The 17906-nt window shown below is 40.6% G+C and overlaps 1 protein-coding gene across 1 annotated transcript in view; it reads right to left on the bottom strand.

Annotated features, from left to right (window-relative positions):
• CBL (Cbl proto-oncogene) overlaps window positions 1–17906 on the bottom strand; it is a 110753-nt gene that overhangs the window by 70245 nt on the left and 22602 nt on the right. The window contains exon 2 of the mRNA XM_089678568.1: window positions 11537–11784. Within this exon, the coding sequence (XP_089534694.1) occupies window positions 11537–11784 (248 nt within the window). The remainder of the gene's footprint in view (window positions 1–11536; window positions 11785–17906) is intronic.

The raw sequence follows: 17906 nt of genomic DNA, 5'->3' as shown, positions 1-17906 counted from the left end.
ACACAAACAATAAAGCCTCACACACAATAGGGCTTTTGTCAAAGTTTTTTTCTAGCAGGAGATAAGCAGCTGCAAAAGCACAACTAAGCCGCATTTTTCCAAACATCTTTAGGTGAGATCAGGCGCATTCGGTGCTTGGGAATTTATTCTTGTCATTGGCCAGAAAAGTCATGTATTCTGGCCACTGCAATAAACACTCAAGCGCTAAATGAACCTAGCGCTTAAGTGCGTTTACACACGTTTCAGCAGAAATGCTCCTCTATTGTACAATGGACACATACAGTGAGGAACAGAAGTATTTGAACACCCTGCGATTTTGCAAGTTCTCCCACTTAGAAATCATGGAGGGGTCTGAAATTCACATTGTAGGCGCATTCCCACTCTGAGAGACAGAATTAAAAAAAATTTCAGGAAATCACATTGTATGATTTTTAAAGAATTTATTTGTCTTGCACTGCTGAACATAAGTATTTGAACACCTGAGAAAATCACTGTTAATATTTGGTACAGAAGCCTTTGTTTGCAATTACAGAGGTCAAACGTTTCCTGTAGTTCTTGACCAGGTTTGCACACACTGCAACAGGGATTTTGGCCCACTCCTCCACACAGATCTCCTCTAGATCTGTCAGGTTTCGGGGCTGTCGCTGAGCAACACGGAGTTTCAGCTCCCTCCAAAGATGTTCTATTGGATTTAGGTCTGGACACTGGCTAGGCCACTCCAGAACCTTGATATGCTTCTTACGGAGCCACTCCTTGGTTATCCTGGCTGTGTGCTTCAGGTCGTTGTCATGTTGGAAGACCCAGCCATGACCCATCTTCAATGCTCTGACTGAGGGAAGGAGGATGTTGCTCAAAATCTCACAATAAATGTCCACATTCATCCTCTCCTTAATACAGTGCAGTCGTCCTGTCCCCTCCGCAGAAAAGCACCCTCAAAGCATGATGTTACCACCCCCATGCTTCACAGTAGGGATGGTGTTTTTGGGATGCAACGCATCCTTTTTCCTTCAAACACGACGAGTGAACTTTAGACCAAAAAGTTCTACTTTGGTCTCATCTGACCACATGACTTTCTCCCATGCCTCCTCTGGATCATCGAGATGGTCATTGGCAAACTTCAGACGGGCCTGGACATGTGATGACTTGAGCAGGGGAACCTTCCGCACAATGCATGATTTGAAACCATGACGGCGTAGTGTTCTACCGACAGTGACCTTTGAAACTGTGGTCCCAGCTCTCTTCATGTCATTGACCAGCTCCTCCGTTGTAGTTCTGGGCTGATTCCTCACCTTTCTTATCATCAGTGATACCCCACAAGGTGAGATCTTGCATGGAGCCCCAGTCCGAGGGAGACTGACAGTTGTCTTTAGCCTCTTCCATTTTCTAACAATTGCTCCAACAGTTGATCTATTTTCACCTAGCTGCTTGGCAATTGCCCCATAGCCCTTTCTAGCCTTGTGGAGGTCCACAATTTTGTCTCTGGTGTCTTTTGACAGCTCTATGGTCTTACCCATGGTAGTAGTTGGCGTCTGACTGACTGTGGGGTGGACAGGTGTCTTTAAAGAGCTCAGACAGGTGCTACTAAGTTAGATTAATGAGTGGAGTAGAGGTGGACTTTTTAAAGGCACAGTAACAGGTCTTTGAGAGCCAGAATTCATTCTTTAAAAATCATACAATGTGATTTCCTGAATTTTTTTTTTAATTCTGTCTCTCAGAGTGGGAATGCGCCTACAATGTGAATTTCAGACCCCTCCATGATTTCTAAGAGGGAGAACTTGCAAAATCGCAGGGTGTTCAAATACTTCTGTTTCTCACTGTAGGCTAACATGAACTAGCATTTAGAGGCAGGAAAAAAAAAACGTTGAACGCCTGTAAAACAGATTTTTTTTTTTTTTTTTTTCCAGGGGAGGACAACCTGCATATATAACTCAGACAATACTGGATGTTGGATATTGAAAGGTTGTGAACTACAGGCAGCACACTGGCTAAATGGTTAGCACTTCCGCCTGCCAGTACTAGGGTCATCGTTTCAAATCCCAACCACGGCACTACCTGTCTGGAGTTTGCATGTTCTCCCTGTGCCTGTGTGGGTTTCCTCCAGGTACTCTGGTTTCCTCCCACACTCCAAAGACATGCTGGTAGGTTAATTGGTTCCTGTCTAAATTGGTCCTAGTATGTATATGTATGAATATGAGTTAGGGACCTTACATTGTACGCCCCATGAGGGTTAGGGACTGATGTGAATGTACAATATATATGTAAAGCACTGCGTAAATTGATGGCGCTATATAAGTACCTGAAATAATAAATAATAAACTACAGAATTACATTAAGACATAAAAAAAAGCTTAAAGTAAAAAACTTTAGTCAGAAAATTAAGTCCTTCATGGAACCTCAGGGTTCCATCAGAGGTTGCTAGGGGTTCCTTGAGCAATTTCTGCCTCTCAGATAAGTTCCCATTGACATCAGTAATTTATTTAACCATCTGTAAGGGGTAATTCTTCCCAATGTCCACACGTTTATGAGCATCCTTCCCACTGACCATCATACTATTGTATTGTGAGTTGTAAAGTCATTTTTAGCAGGGATTTTCTGAGACTGGAAAGTTACTTTAAGGGTTGCTCTGTGTTAAAAAGGTTAAGAAAGGATAGCGAATACTGCTTAAAATCCAGTAATACACTGTCCCACCCTGCTCTGCACATGCTCAGTTGCTCTCTATTTTTCAGCACTGTGCAGAAAAAGTAGAGGTCGATCTGTTGACATGCTAAAGATTTACTGCTGCTCAGGGGCTCTGGGCTTCAGCAAAATATCCTCCTCCAGCAAGAAGAAACAGGAGCAATTCTGAAGGCAATTTACAGCACACACTAATTTTGGCAGCCTAATTAGTAATGTGGAATGTATGTTCTTTGCTAAACATTTTTTAACGAATTGTTACGTGTAAAGTTCTGCTTTAAGCTAACAGTAAAACTATCAAAAACTATTTGTTTCCAAAACTAAAAGGAAATAGTACTTCAGGTGCCTTTTGTAAGGCAAAGCAGTATGACTCTGCATATAATCAAACAATTTCTAAAAGGTTTCAAAATGTTCTTGTAGCAGGCGGCTTCTGACTGTGGTCACATTCACTTCCTCTTTGTATTTTCTGCTAGTCTACATAAGCTTCCTATTTTACTGAACAAAACTCTCTTCAACGCATTCCATATGCATTGTTCCTCCTCCTGCTCAGAAATGGCCATTTCTGATAATACAAGGCAGCCATTTTAATTATCTTCTGAGTAATGTGCATACAATTGCTTAAAGTGATTGTAAAGGATTTGTTTAAAAAATAACAAACATGTTTAACCACTTCAAGTCCGGACACTTTCACCCCTTCCTGTGCAGGCCAATTTTTATTCACCACTGGCATTTTTATTTATTTATTTTTGCTATAGAAATGAAAGTCCAAAAATTTTGAAAAAAAGTGTTTTTCTTATAAGATTTTGCAAATAAATAATCTTTCTTCATAAATCTTGGCCAAAATTTATTCGGTTATCTTTTTAGTAGGGGAAAAAAAAAAAAAAAAAAACACACCCAAATTAGTTTATAACCAAAAATTATATTTTTTTACATTTTTGTTTTTTTTATATTTTTTTTTTTTTTAACACACTGTCACCCTAGCAGTACAGTGTCACCATAGTGACACTGTACTACTTGTGGGGGGTGATGAAGATTTTTTTTTTTTTACACCGATTGCTTTTACACCCATAAAGGCCGTAAAAGCAATCATTTCTCCTTCTCTCTGGCTGCATTCTTGCAGCCATTGAGAAATACTGTGAGAGCCGAGATTGGTCACAGCTTGTCACATGGTACAAGGCTGTTGTGAATAGCCCTGTACCATGTGACCTCTGATCATTCACAGATTTCACTAGTAGTAAGCAATGTCAGAAGTGACATCTTGCTTACTATTCATGTGATCACTGATTGGCCAATCAGTGATCACATGATCGGGACCTCACACAGAGGTCCCGTACAGCAATAGGTGTTCCACTGTGTCCTCCTGACACAGCGGGCACCGGATTGCAGTGCCGTGTGCTCCCAGGGAGCGCACACAGCCTGAAAATGCGGGTGCCGTTTATGAACGACAACCCGCTCCTGTACTGCTCCCATCTGGCCGTTTATGTACATGGGCCGCACGGGAAGTGGTTAACGTACCTTCTCTGTGGAATTGCACAGAGCGGCCCTGAACCTCTTCTCCTTGAGTCCCCCCGCTGGCACTACTGGCTCCTCTTCTTCTTGGTGTGTCACCATAGGGAGCAGCTTCCGCTCATTGCACACCTGCAGGCTCAATCCTGAGCCACGCTGCCTGCGACCATAGACAGACAGTGTGACCTGGCCCCTCCCTCCACTCACTGGTCACAGCATGACTGAAAGCAGTGGGAAGCAATAGCTCCTGCTGCTTCAGCAATGTCTTTGAGAGCTGGGAGAGAAAACAGTCACTTCAGATGGGCACAGCACTGGATCGAGAGAAGATTCAGGTAAATACTGATACCCAAAACATTTTTTACCTTAATGTAGGGAATTTAAGGTTTAAAATGTTTAGGTTTTAGAACCACGTTAAAGTGACACTAAACTGTGGTCAAAAAGTACCTTCTATTGCCCTCAGCCTCCTCCAAATTCCTTTTGCTTTCCTGTGATCTGACTTCCTATTAAATGGTGGCTACATTCTTTCTCCATGGTCATACTGTGTGTAGGAACGTAGCCACCCCCAGAGGATGTCACAAAGGCAGAAAAACACCAAGAAAAGATTTCTTCAGTAGTAGAATACATAGCCATTCACACTTGCAAACAGGGTTGTTTGCGATTAGCTGTGAGAGATCAAGCGAGGGTTTCCTATGATTTGCTGTGAATGGCCAGCACCACTGAAAGTATTGGGAGGCCGGCAGCTCTCGCAGCTATTTGTAGCCAATCGCATGTAACCGCTCATGCAGCGATTACCTATGAATTCTGCCTCCCACTGCTTTCAATGCGGATGCATGCTTGAAGATAAACACAGGAAACCCCCGCTAGGTCTCCCACAGCTAGTCACAAATTGCCCCAGTGTGAATGGGCCCTTAAAAAGTAACTACAGTAATTTGTCCAAAGATTAAAAGTCCACAGCTACAACTTCAATACCGGGCACTTTTACCCCCTTCCTGCCCAGGCCAATTTTCAGGTTTCAGCGCTCTCACACTTTGAATGACAATTGCACGGTCATGTAACATTTTACCCAAACTAAAATATTATAAATTTTCTTCACATAACTAGAGCTTTCTTTTGGTGGTATTTAAATCACCACTGGGGTTTTTATTTTTTGCTAAATTAACAAAAAAAGACAGAACATTTTGAAAAAAAAAAATAAAAACGTTTGTTTCTGTTATAAACGTTTGAAATAATTAATTGTTCTTTATAAATTTAGGCCGAGATGTATTCTGCTACATTTCTTTGGTGAAAATAACCCAAATCAGTATTTATTATTTAGTTTGTAGGAAAGTTATAGAGTTCCCAAACCATGGGAAATATCTGAAAATTGATCAATCCTGAAGTACTGACAGCCAATCTAATTTCTTGAGACACAAAAATGTCAGAACAGTACAGATATCCCCCAAATGACCCCTTTTTGCAAAGCAGACAGTCCGACGTATTTTATAAGAGGCATGGCGAGTTTTTTGAAGTTGTAATTCTTTTGTCACAATTTTTCGGAAAATGAAGAAATTTAAAAAATGATTTTCACAATTTTTTTTATATACTGTCACCAGTGCAGTACAGAGTCATCATATAACTGGTGTGGCGGTGACCAGGGACACTGACTGATAAATTGATCATTTTTTTCAATTTTTATTAAATTTTCTTTGTTTTTTTTTAAGGTTTTATTCTTCATATTACACTGTGACCAAAGTAGTATAATGTTACCATAGTAACATTGTACTACTTTGGGGAAGTGATCAGTATTTTTTTTTTTTTTTACACAATTTGGTTGCTTATAGCAAAGAATTTCTTTGCTATAAGTAAGCATTTACCTGAATGACATCGATTAATTCAGGGTTTTTTTTTTTTTGTGATTAGCTACGGCTAATCACGACCCAGATGGGCTGTGATTGGCCCAGTGTGACCATTCACAGCTACACACTTGTATACAATGGATGGCATGAAAGGAAGCCATTCATTGTATACCACTGTCATGTGACCTACTGTGATTGGTCACAGCAGGTCACATGGTACTGGCAACGGAGCCGTATACAGATCTGTCATCGGCCATGTCCGAGGTACACAGTCTGTGACAGATCTTGCCACAGTGCGGTCCTGCGGGCACGCGCAAGGCGTGATCCGGAAAGGACGTCATATGACACCCTACCGGAGGGAAGAGAGGTTCGCCCGGCCGTCATTTTACTATAGGCCGGGTGGGAAGTAGTTAATATACAAACACTCACCAGCCCTGGGATCCAGCGTTGTCATCACCCAGGCCAGTTCCTTGCTGTACTTCTGGACCCTGGCACCACCATGTTTGTGGGAAGCCGGTTATGACTTCCTGCTGTCTCACAGCCAACTCCCCAATGGGCATGAGGGACACGTGCTGTGCTTTCGAGGTGGTCCTGCACCTTCATGAGACATGTGAGGTTGCCCAGGAGGTTTCTTTGGGGGGGGGGGAAGATTGGTGGTGACAACTTCCATGGGACCAGGTATCTGTTCAGAATAGCTACCCACCCCCAGAAAAAAAAAAATGCAATGGTGAGAGAGGACTGGGAGGGGAGGAGGAGAATGATCAGAACATCTTTTAGGTGGAGTTCTGCTTTAGGTAGTGGATGGGTATGTATAATTTTTGGAGAAGATAGAGATTAGAGTCACTTCTTTCTGGCACCTCAACCATGCAGCTAATTTTTGTTCAAGTGTCATCATATTGTGCTCCTTCAAAACAACTACACTGTCTTTTTCCAGAGCAGCCTATACTTTTCTTGTGGTTACCTGTGGGTTTCCCTTTTTTATTCCGAACAATTCCTCTGGCAGTTGTGGCTGCAATCTTTCTTGGTCTACCTGACCTTGGCTTGTTATCAAGAGATCCCCGAACTTTCCACTTCTTAATTTCCATTACCTTGTTACGCAAGACTTTTGACAGTTCTTTTCTGATCCCCATGGCTCAGTATCTAGCCTAGTTAGTGCTTCCACGTAAGAGCTAACAAACTGATTGACTATTTATACACTGACACTAATTACAATTTAAAAAGCCACAGATGTGGGACATTAACTTCTAATTGGCATTTGTGTGTCACCTTGTGTGTCCGTGCCAAGGCCAAAATTCCAGGGTATATAAACTTTTGATCTAGGCCATTTGGGTGATTTCTGTTATCATTATGATTTAAAAAGGAGCCAAACAACTATTTGATAATAAATGGCTTCATATGATCATCATCCTTCGATAAAAGAGCATTTTTTGTCATGATTAGTCATTTTCAATATTAATGCCAAAATTTCACAATTTCTGCCCGGGTATGTAAACTTCTGAGCACAAATGTATGCTGTCTGATATACCTAGCAATGGTGCGGAGGGAGGCAAGAAGTCCTCTATGAGGGTGTGCAGGTAAGACAAGACAAAGAATTACTCTAGATTGACAAGATGTTGTGTAAGAGAGCTCTTTAAATACATAAAGCAAAACGGTACGGCCTGAAAAAGGAGGCTAAGGGCTGGAACTCTCAAGGAAAATCTCATTGTTGGATGTCTCTTTGAACTTAATTATTGAGCATGGGCTCTGAGAAAAATGTTTTTTTTTTCTGGGAGAAAAACCTTTGCTTGAGATGTGTGCAGGACCAGACCCAAGTAATATAGGCGAAGAGAAAATTGGAGAGCAGAGTCGTTCAGGGGAATGGATAACCTGTGACCTGGAAGCACAGAGTTCTGAGGGAGGCAAAAAGAGGTGCTATGACCTTTGTAAATTGGGAGCAAATGATAAACCAAAAGGGAAGTACGACAAACTGGAAACAATTGCCTGCCACTGCCACACAATTAGGTGGATAAATGGGAACATGCAGAGAAGGCACCGTGGATATCTACAGATGCCATGCATTCCCTTTGCCTCAGAATGCTAATTACTAACCTTGCAGATTTAATGTGAAATTTTGGAATATGAAGGTATTCATTTATTTTATTATAGATAGTTTCATAGCACCATCAATTTACACAGAACTTTTCACATTATCCTGCACAGGTTTTTATACTTGTATAAACTGACATTGGCAACCTTACATCTCACAACCCTTCCAAAGACACAAAAGAAAAATGCCACATTTGTTCCTACTTGGTGTGCTAATATTGTGAAAATTAAAGGGTTACTAAACCCACAACAGTGAAATCAGTCTGTATATGCAGTACAGCATGCTTGTTATACTCACTGTGGAACCTAAGGGGTTAATCCTCTGCCCCTCTTCCTCCTCATGCACACTGGACGTTTTTACAGCTGCTGTTTTTGGCTTTTGACGTTTTTTCTACAACCAGTAAACTCCCCAGCATGTTATCCTATGTGTCCATGCACATAGACTGTAATCAGCGATTTTTGGCAGGGACGTTTTTTGGTGGAAAAAAACCCAGAACTAGTGGGTTCCTAGAGGAGTTTTTTAGCTCTAAAAATGCTCTAATGCTGAAAAACGCAGCAAAACGCAGTAAATCTCTGCAAAACAGCATTCTTGGACTTTTTTTGAGCAGAAAAAAGAAATTTTTTTTTCTTTGTTAAAAAAAAAAAACGCAAATGCGAAAAAACGTGGCAAAACACCGCTAAATGCTAATGCAAAAACGCTGAAGACTCACATACTTAACATGACTTTACACAGCTAATGTTACCAGCATTATTAAAACGCCCAGTGTGCATGAAGCCTTCTTGTTGAAATGACCGCCTGATACAGACTGAACCCGTGGTCACGTGTACATGCTCAGTTTGGTGTGTATTGATAGGTTTGTTGTTTTTTTTTTCTTGGGAGGGTGCATGTGATCAGCACAGGGCCAATAAGCACTGTCCAGACAAGGTCAGGGATTTCACATCCTCCTAAAGTAGAAAGAAAACTACTCCTACAAGCTTTAACCAGTGCTCTGCTGAAGTCACAAGACTGTTCTAACTGCTGAAGAGAAAAGGTATTTAGCAGTTATTTACTAAAATAATTGCATTTCCATGTTGTGTGTACTGTGGGAGACGAGATAGAGTGAATGCAGGGTCCTGGGTTTAGTATCACTTTAACATTTTCCCCTAATTACAATACTGAAACATTGTGGTTAAACTAGGTCTTCCCTACTTAGAGCAGTTATCTTATGTAAATGCAGAAACATGGTTTGGCCACAATGGTTTCAATACTAATATATATCTATATTTTTATGTACTAATTTGTTTATGTAATTTCAAAGAACAACCTTCTGTTGTCTTCAGAGATAGTAGGACAATGGTCAAAGAAATGTGGAGACTTTAAAGTATAGCCTACACATCCTGTTTTCATCTCAAGAGTGATATTTTGCATAAATCTACTAAAAGACCAACACTGGAATATGGCTTCTCTAAATATGATTTTACAAGACCCGATAAAAACAGATTAAGCCCCATGTTCACACTAGTGTGATTTCTCCTGCGTCTGCCATTATGCTGGCACGCACAACAATGCAAAATCTCATTATTCCCTATGGTGCCTGTTCACATCAATGCTGCATGGTATAGTGAGTTTTTTTTTTTTTTTAAAGGTGCAGGTGCTTCTTTTGGTGCAGCATAACGTATTTTTTTCCCCATAGACTTCAATGGGAGCACATGGAAAGCACATGTAAAATGCATGTACATGCGTTTTTAGTGCCCTGTGTGTATAAAACGCAGTCTCCTCCCACCAAAAATAAAAGTAAAATGCAGGAAGCATGAAAACGCCTCAAAAACACATGTTAAAATGCATGGAAAACTGAACGATTAGACAGCAGTATTAACATGAACCTAGGCTAAAGGTATAGGCTAGGAGGTGAAGACTGAGTAATACTATTGTATTAAAATTAGTTTGTCAGTCATTTTAAACTATTGTAATGCATTTCTGAAAATATTTTAATCACAAGGAGGTTAGAATGGTACCTTCAAATTTCCACAAATTTTTCCATGTGTATTCAAACGTAGTATTACTTAAATTCAAAGACACAGAAAGCACTGAAAGGGCAGAGTTAAATATAAGGATGGGGCTGTTACCAACAATGGTCTCCTCACACGTTCAGTGAACACGATCTATATATCTGTGTCACCATGTCGTCACAATGCAAAGCATCAAAAACCACCACAACAGGTATGGAAAAAACAAAAAAACAAAAAACAAACAGACAAAAACTACAGCAAGTGAATACTATTATTCCGTGAAGATGGCACACTAAAATGTAAATACAAACTACAGTCACTTGGTAACTTTTTCTGAATGTGCTGGTTAAAATTAAACTGGTCTTCGAATGCGGACAAGGCCCATTGTGCCTGGCTTTGATTGTCTTTTCCTGAAGTCAGCTTGTTAAATTAACACATTTTTTCTTTTTCTCTTACATTCTAATTATATCTGGAAAGAGAATAGGAGTTTATATTTCAGGTCAGTAGTTATCACTCTTCCTGTACAGAACATTTAAGGGTCGTTACAGGTGTTTTTCCAAAATAGGCGAATGCCAGTCACCACGAGCTAACATGGAAAACAATTGTTTTCCACATGTCAGTCTACACCAAAATGCGTTTGTGATGTGTGGGAGAAATGCTTTTTCCTACGTTAGTGGGATATGCAGGGTGGAGAAATGCACACATTTTCCTGCTGCACACTGGATGGCTATGTGGTCCTGTAGAGACCTGAATGAATGAAATGTCACTATGAGACTTCAAAAAGTAAACCATACTGCTCTGAAAAAATGCACTGCACACGTGCTGGACCTCGCACAGACCTACAAAGTGAATTGCTGCATTTTACTGTACGGGTTAGTATGAATGAAACCTTAAAATGTTCTTCAGTCATTTCTTCAGTCAGCAACTACAAAAACTTTAGTTGCTGACTTTTAATAAACAGTCAACTGTCCGAGGATGCAGAGCTGTCCTCTCCTGGGCCAGATTCTTGACTCAGCCAACTGCCTGCTACACTGTGCTTTGTGAATGGTCCCTCAGCCTTCTGGGGGGCAGGAGACGTGTTCCAGAAGGTTGTGGGCAGGAAGGAGAACTTCCACTCAGATCGCCTAGGCAATCTGAGAGGAAGTGGGAGCAGGTACGAGGAGGAAGAACGAAACTGCCCCTTTTGGGTGAAGTTCTGCTTCAAGTTATTATATATCAAATGGGTAAATATTTACACTGGAACGTACATACAATTGCCTAGGAAAACATGGTAACAATACAACATACAGTATATAGAACAGCAATAAGAAAATAGTCCGTAGGAGCAGAGTGATCCATTAGAGCAGTCACTGTAAAACAGAATTTCTAAAATCTAAAACCAAGTTGTCTTCCATTACTGCAGTATATACAGGGAAGCTTTGAAAGCAGTGAAATGAGCAGTAACTAACCTTGGTTGGGAATTCTCCTCATACATGCGTTCCTTGCCATCTTTAAACAAACTTATTGTTTGCTTTGTCTTCTTCATTAGGTTTTCCATGAAGACTCTGAAATACTCATTTTCACCAAGCATCTCCATTTTTCCCTCATAGCGAGACATAATGGTGCGGAGGTGTTGGTAGGTATCAGGAAGAAGGTCCAAAATATATGGCGGACTGTTTTTCAAAGCAAGCCTTTGATTCTGGCACAACCGAACAACCTGTAAAGCATTAAAATAAAATAATAAATAAATAATACACGCGGTATATTGAACAGAACTAAACAGATGATAAAAGAAGTAGTCGTATCATCTACCACCTCCAGTCTACTGTTCTGATAATCTTGAGAACTGTAAAGCAGTCTAATGTTTGCTCCAATATAGTGAAAATGATTGGCTACTGTAACTGCATACTACAATGGTTGGGGGAGGTCATTTTTTTTTTTTTACTTTATAAACATACAAAAAACTTTTTTTTTCATATATAATTTTGAAGCATTCTATGGTGTACATCCAGTAAATCCTTCATAAGTGACATTGGTTGAAAGTCGCACAAGATTAGGTAGAGACATTCCGGATATGGAAGAGCAGGATTGGGATGAGGTTTATGCCTCCTACTTTAGCACAACCATCTCTGCTAGAGACAAACTCATCCAAATGTGGTGTTTTCATAGGGTCTACTTTTCATCAGCACAACGGTTCAAAATGAGGAAGAGAGATACCCCTCTAGGTCTTAATTGTTAGGGGACTGATTGGGATCTTACACATATGATCTGGAACTGCCCAATGGTTGATCCAATGTATTGCCTATTAGAAGTATTTGGTGATATGGATGTTGGAAGTGCTCAAAAGACCACTTATTTTATGCTAGGAAGACAGTAGAATTACAATGGGTTTCAACAGCATCCTTGGATATTATTTCCTGGAAAAGCTTGGTGAATACTGCCTACCCTCTCTATAGCAAAACATTTTTATTTGCTACATTTAATAAGACTTGGGGAATTGGATATTTGTGTTTCAAGTCCTGTGAGTTGCTTATATTACTCTATAAATGTATTAGTCTATTCAGTAATTCCAGGTGTCCTAGAATTTTTAATCAGTTCCCTTGAGGTATCAATCAGGTAAGGTCTTTCAATAGTTGGATGTCTTCAATGCTGTGGAACCATTGCTCCATAGTTAGTAGGAAGGAATGGTTCTAAAGGTTTTGAAGGCGGGGGCACACCCCTTTGACAAAGTGTATGTACAGTACATTTGAGCAGTAATGTATTCTCCAATTTATCAGACTATCGCCTACTATGCCCACTTTTAGGCGATCTCTGAAAACCTCTCTGTTCAAGGAAGCCTATCCTGTCCTCAGCTAATAATGGAATCTTCTACTCCTCCTACCAGTCCATCCCCCCCAGTTACTACCTTTTGTACCACTAGCCCCTCCCTCTTAGATTGTAAGCTCCAAGGAGAAGGGCCCACCTAATGTCTTGTATTGAACTGTATTGTTGCTGTATCGTCTCCCGTTATATTGTAAAGCGCTGAGCAAACTGTTGGCGCCATATAAATCCTGTATAATAATAATAATAATATTCTGGTGAAAAAGAATCAATGATGGTCTCTTGAGTGATGATGTGACCAGGTAACCTCTGGGGCTGGACAGACGTTTTGTTTTTTTTTACATTCACAATCTTGGTTTTACAAACATTTAATGCAACGTTTACCTGTGGCAAAGGATTTTCAGTGCACTGTGGGTTTTCCTAAAGAATTGTTTAATTTCAGACACCATGGAGTTGATTTAGTGGAGTCGAGTATCTTTACTTGAATTGTAACCATGTTAACACTGAATACCCAATTGCATGTAGATGAAATATTAAAACCGGAAATTCATTTTTACATGATTAGCTAACCAAATTGAATCTTCACAATTTATAGAGTAAAGACAATTACAAGGACCGGCCAAAAAAAAAAAACAACAAAAAAACAAAAAAGAAACGGCGCCGGCCAGTAAATACCTAGGCTGCTTGCTGGGTCCTCAGCCGTGAGGACCCAGCGAGCGGCAGCCTGGCGAAGACTCACCCAGATTTCACGTGCTGCAGCCAGAGGAGCAACAGGAGAAGAGGAGGAGAGCACACCAAGCACAGTGCATTGCGGTGTCCAGTACATTACAGTGTACTGTGGTGTCCAGTGTGTAACTGAGTACAGTGCATTGCAGTGTCCAGTGCCTCAGTGTATAATGCATTGCGGCGTCCCGTGCATCACAGTGTACAGTGCATTTTGGTGTCAAGTGAGTTGCAGTGTACAGTACATTTTGGTGTGCAGTGCGTTACCGTGTACAGTGCATTTTGGTGTGCAGTGCGTTACCGTGTACAGTGCATTTTGGTGTGCAGTGCGTTACCGTGTACAGTGCATTTTGGTGTCCAGTGCGTTACAGTGCATTTTAAATATTGTATTGTTTTTTCCTTTTTTTGCACTACAAATAAGATTTGTGCGGTGTACATAGGAATTAGTTCATATTTTTTTCAAACTATAGTCTTGTCCCCCAACAGTGTGAAGGTCCGTGAACTGGCCCCGTTTAAAAAGTTTGAGGACTGCTGCTCAAGAGCAACAATAATGCAAGCTTTGGACAGGGAATAATCTGCTCTTTTTTTTTTTCTTTAAACCTCAACATAGCACAAAAATACCTCTGAAGCTTTTTAAAAGTAGAACAGCCCAATTAGAAGAGGTAAAATTCTGAAGCACTGTTCAGTGGATGCTGGATAAGTTCAACTTGGAGTCTAGATTTCAGATGGCAGATCCCATTTTACAGCAGGCCAAATTTAATCTGAAAACCAATCAACTGCCGCAGCACAACTTTGTCATTTTAGATAAAAGTAAATTGAGAATGAGTATTATTGTTAAAACTAAAGATCCAAAGCACTAAAATATGAGGTCAGCAAACTAGCAGAAATTCCTGTGACTTTAAAATAAAAACCCAAAAAAAAAAAAAAAAAAAAAAAGTTTCAGGTGGCTTGTTTAAGAACATTCACATGCATGTACAGTAAATGAGAAATGATTATTTCCTTCATATACATTTTTGAAAGGTTTAGTTGATGTCATATTTTCCACTGTAACACAGCTGAGGTTTCCTTTAACGCTGATCAAAGATCAAAACCACACTCTACGATGCAATAACTGCTGAAAGGTTTTTTGTAGTGATGGTCTATTTAAAAAAAAAAAAAAGAAAAAAAAAGGCTAAAATTGATATCAGCTTTTTGTTGAATTGTGAATTGTTTATTCACAAAGCTACTCCGGCCTTCATGAGCAGGATATCCTTTCAAAAAGCAGCAAACACCATAAATTGACCCAAGATGTTAATAGTCTGTATTAACATGGTCTCAAAGATCAAAGCTTAATTAAAGTGATTGTAAAAGGTTTTTTTTTTTTTTTTAACATATCATACTTACCTGCTCTGTGCAATGGTTTTGCAGAGAGCAGCCCCCAAATCTCTTCTTCTTGGGTCCCACACTGGTGCTCATGGCTCCTTCCCATTGCAGAGTGCACCCTATAGCAAGCCGTATGTTCTAGGGCACAGGTGTCAAACTGGTGGCCCTCCAGCTGTTGCCAAACTACAAGTCCTATGAGGCATTGCTAGATTGACAGTTACAAGCATGACTACCAAAGGCAGATGCATGTTGGGACTTGTAGTTTCGCAACAGCTGGAGGGCTGCCAGTTTGACATCCCTGACCTAGGGCCATTTGTGCATACTTGCTCCCGGCTTGGCCCCGCCCGCCGCTCCTTCCTCAGCGGCTGTAACTGATAGCACTGGGAGGCAATGGCTCTGGCTGCTGTCTCTGAGCCAATGATGGAAATGAGTGGAGAGAGCCTCTGCTCTTGTGCACATCCCTGGATCGAGATGGGGTGGGCTCAAGTATAAGAAGGGGCTGGGGGGAGATGCATGCAGAATATTTTTTACCTTTATGCATAGAATGCATAAAGGTTAAAAAAAAAATGTGCTGCCTTTAGAACCACTAGTAACACTAAACAATATCAATCTCAAAAATAATCCATCATAAACCTCACTTCCATTTGTTTAGATCAAGCAGTAAACAGTTGTTGTAGTCATATGCACAGCTCTATGAACAATACAAATCCCATAGCTCCTAATCTATCTTGGGAGGGACAAAAAGGGTAGCTGTGTTTCTACATACAATGGGAGCATAGAGAACAAACTTAGCCACCCTTTGAGTTAATAATGCAAACGTAATAGATTTTCTTTAATTTTTAAAACCAGAGTTAGGTGTCACTTTAATGAGAGTGCCAAGTGTGTTTCCAGTCTGTGAGATAGTCTGGAATTTCTTGCAATCTGCCATGAGTCCTCCTCATCAAAAACATCTAAAAAGTCATTTAAAAAAAAATTAGGTATGCTATGAAACAAAAACATATAGTGGGGTTTTCTCTAATTGGACTGCAAAAGTGGAAACACACTTTAAAGCCTAACTCCATGTTTTAGTGAACTTTAAAAAGTTTACTTGGACCAAGCTGGTCTAAACAAACTACAGGTGAAACTCGAAAAATTAGAATATCGTGCAAAAGTTCATTTATTTCAGTAATGCAACTTAAAAGGTGAAACTAATATATGAGATAGACTCATTACATACAAAGCAAGATAGTTCTAGCTGCGATTTGTCATAATTGTGATGATTATGGCTTACAGCTCATGAAAACCCCAAATCCACAACCTCAAAAAATTAGAATATTACATGCAATCAATAAAACAAGGATTGTACATAGAACAATATCGGACCTCTGAAAAGTATAAGCATGCATATGTACTCAGTACTTGGTTTGGGCCCCTTTTGCAGCAATTACTGCCTCAATGCGGCGTGGCATGGAAGCTATCAGCCTGTGGCACTGCTGGGGTGTTATGGAAGACCAGGATGCTTCAATAGCGGCCTTCAGCTCTTCTGCATTGTTCGCTCTCATGTCTCTATGGGGTTCAGGTCAGGCGAGTTTGCTGGCCAATCAAGAACAGTAATCCCACGGTCATTGAACCAGGTTTTGGTGCTTTTGGCAGTGTGGGCAGGTGCCAAGTCCTGCTGGAAAATGAAGTCAGCATCCCCATAAAGCTCGCCTGCGGAAGCATGAAGTGCACCAAAATCTCCTGGTAGATGGCTGCGTTGACCCTGGACTTAATGAAGCACAGTGGATCAACACCAGCAGATGACTTGGCTCCCCAAATCAACACAGACTGTGGAAACTTCACACTGGACTTCAAGCATCTTGCAGTGTGTGCCTCTCCATTCTTCCTCCATACTCTGGGTCCTTGGTTTCCAAATGAGATGCAAAAGTTGCTCTCATCAGAAATTAGGACTTTGGACCACTGAACAACAGACCAGGTCTGTTTTTCTTTAGCCCAGGTAAGACGCTTCTGACGTTGTTTGTTGTTCAGGAGCGGCTTGACAAGAGGAATACGACATTTGAAGCCCATGTCCAGGATCAGTCTGTGTGTGGTGGGTCTTGATGCACTGACTCCAGCCTCAGTCCACTCCTTGTGAAAGTCCCCAACACTTTTGAATGGCCTTTTCCTGACAATCCTCTCCAGGCTGCGGTCATCCCTGCTGCTTGTGCACCTTTTTCTTCCACACTTTTCCCTTCCACATAACTTTCTATTAATGTGCTTTGATACAGCACTTTGGGAACATCCAACTTCTTTTGCAATTACCTTTTGAGGCTTTCCCTCCTTATGGAGGGTGTCAGTGATGATTTTCTGCACAACTCACAGGTCAGCAGTCTTTCCCATGATTGTGATTCCTACTGAACCAGACTGAGAGACCATTTAAAGGCTCAGGAACCCTTTGCAGGTGTTATGGCTTAATTAGCTGATTAGAGTGGGACACTTTGAGCCTAGAATATTGCACCTTTTCACAATATTCTAATTTTCTGAGATTGTGGATTTGGGGTTTTCATGAGCTGTAAGCCATAATCATCACAATTATGACAAATCACGGCTTGAACTATCTTGCTTTGCATGTAATGAGTATCTCATATATTAGTTTCACCTTTTAAGTTGCATTACTGAAATAAATGAACTTTTGCACGATATTCACATTTTTTGAGTTTCACCTGTATTTGACTTAATCAAGTAGTCGCTGTCAGCAGTGTATGAACTTATATAGCCTCAGCTACATACAATATGCAGCTCCGTGTTCAAGCAGTGGGATGGGTACATTCCATCCCCCTCCCAGACAAAACGGAGCCAGGCTGAGTGCTGTTCTGCCATTCACAGGACACTTTTTATTTTCTGAATGAATACGATGTTTCCTTTCATTGGCTGAGGTGGAAATTTTGAAGTCATTTGCCCAGCCAATCAGATGAA

This window comes from Staurois parvus, unplaced genomic scaffold (assembly GCF_062004578.1).
Source record: "Staurois parvus isolate SC_StPar_1 unplaced genomic scaffold, SC_StPar_1.0 ptg000207l, whole genome shotgun sequence".
NCBI classification, from domain to species: Eukaryota; Metazoa; Chordata; class Amphibia; order Anura; family Ranidae; genus Staurois; species Staurois parvus.
This window is presented reverse-complemented; position numbering and strand designations above follow the sequence as displayed.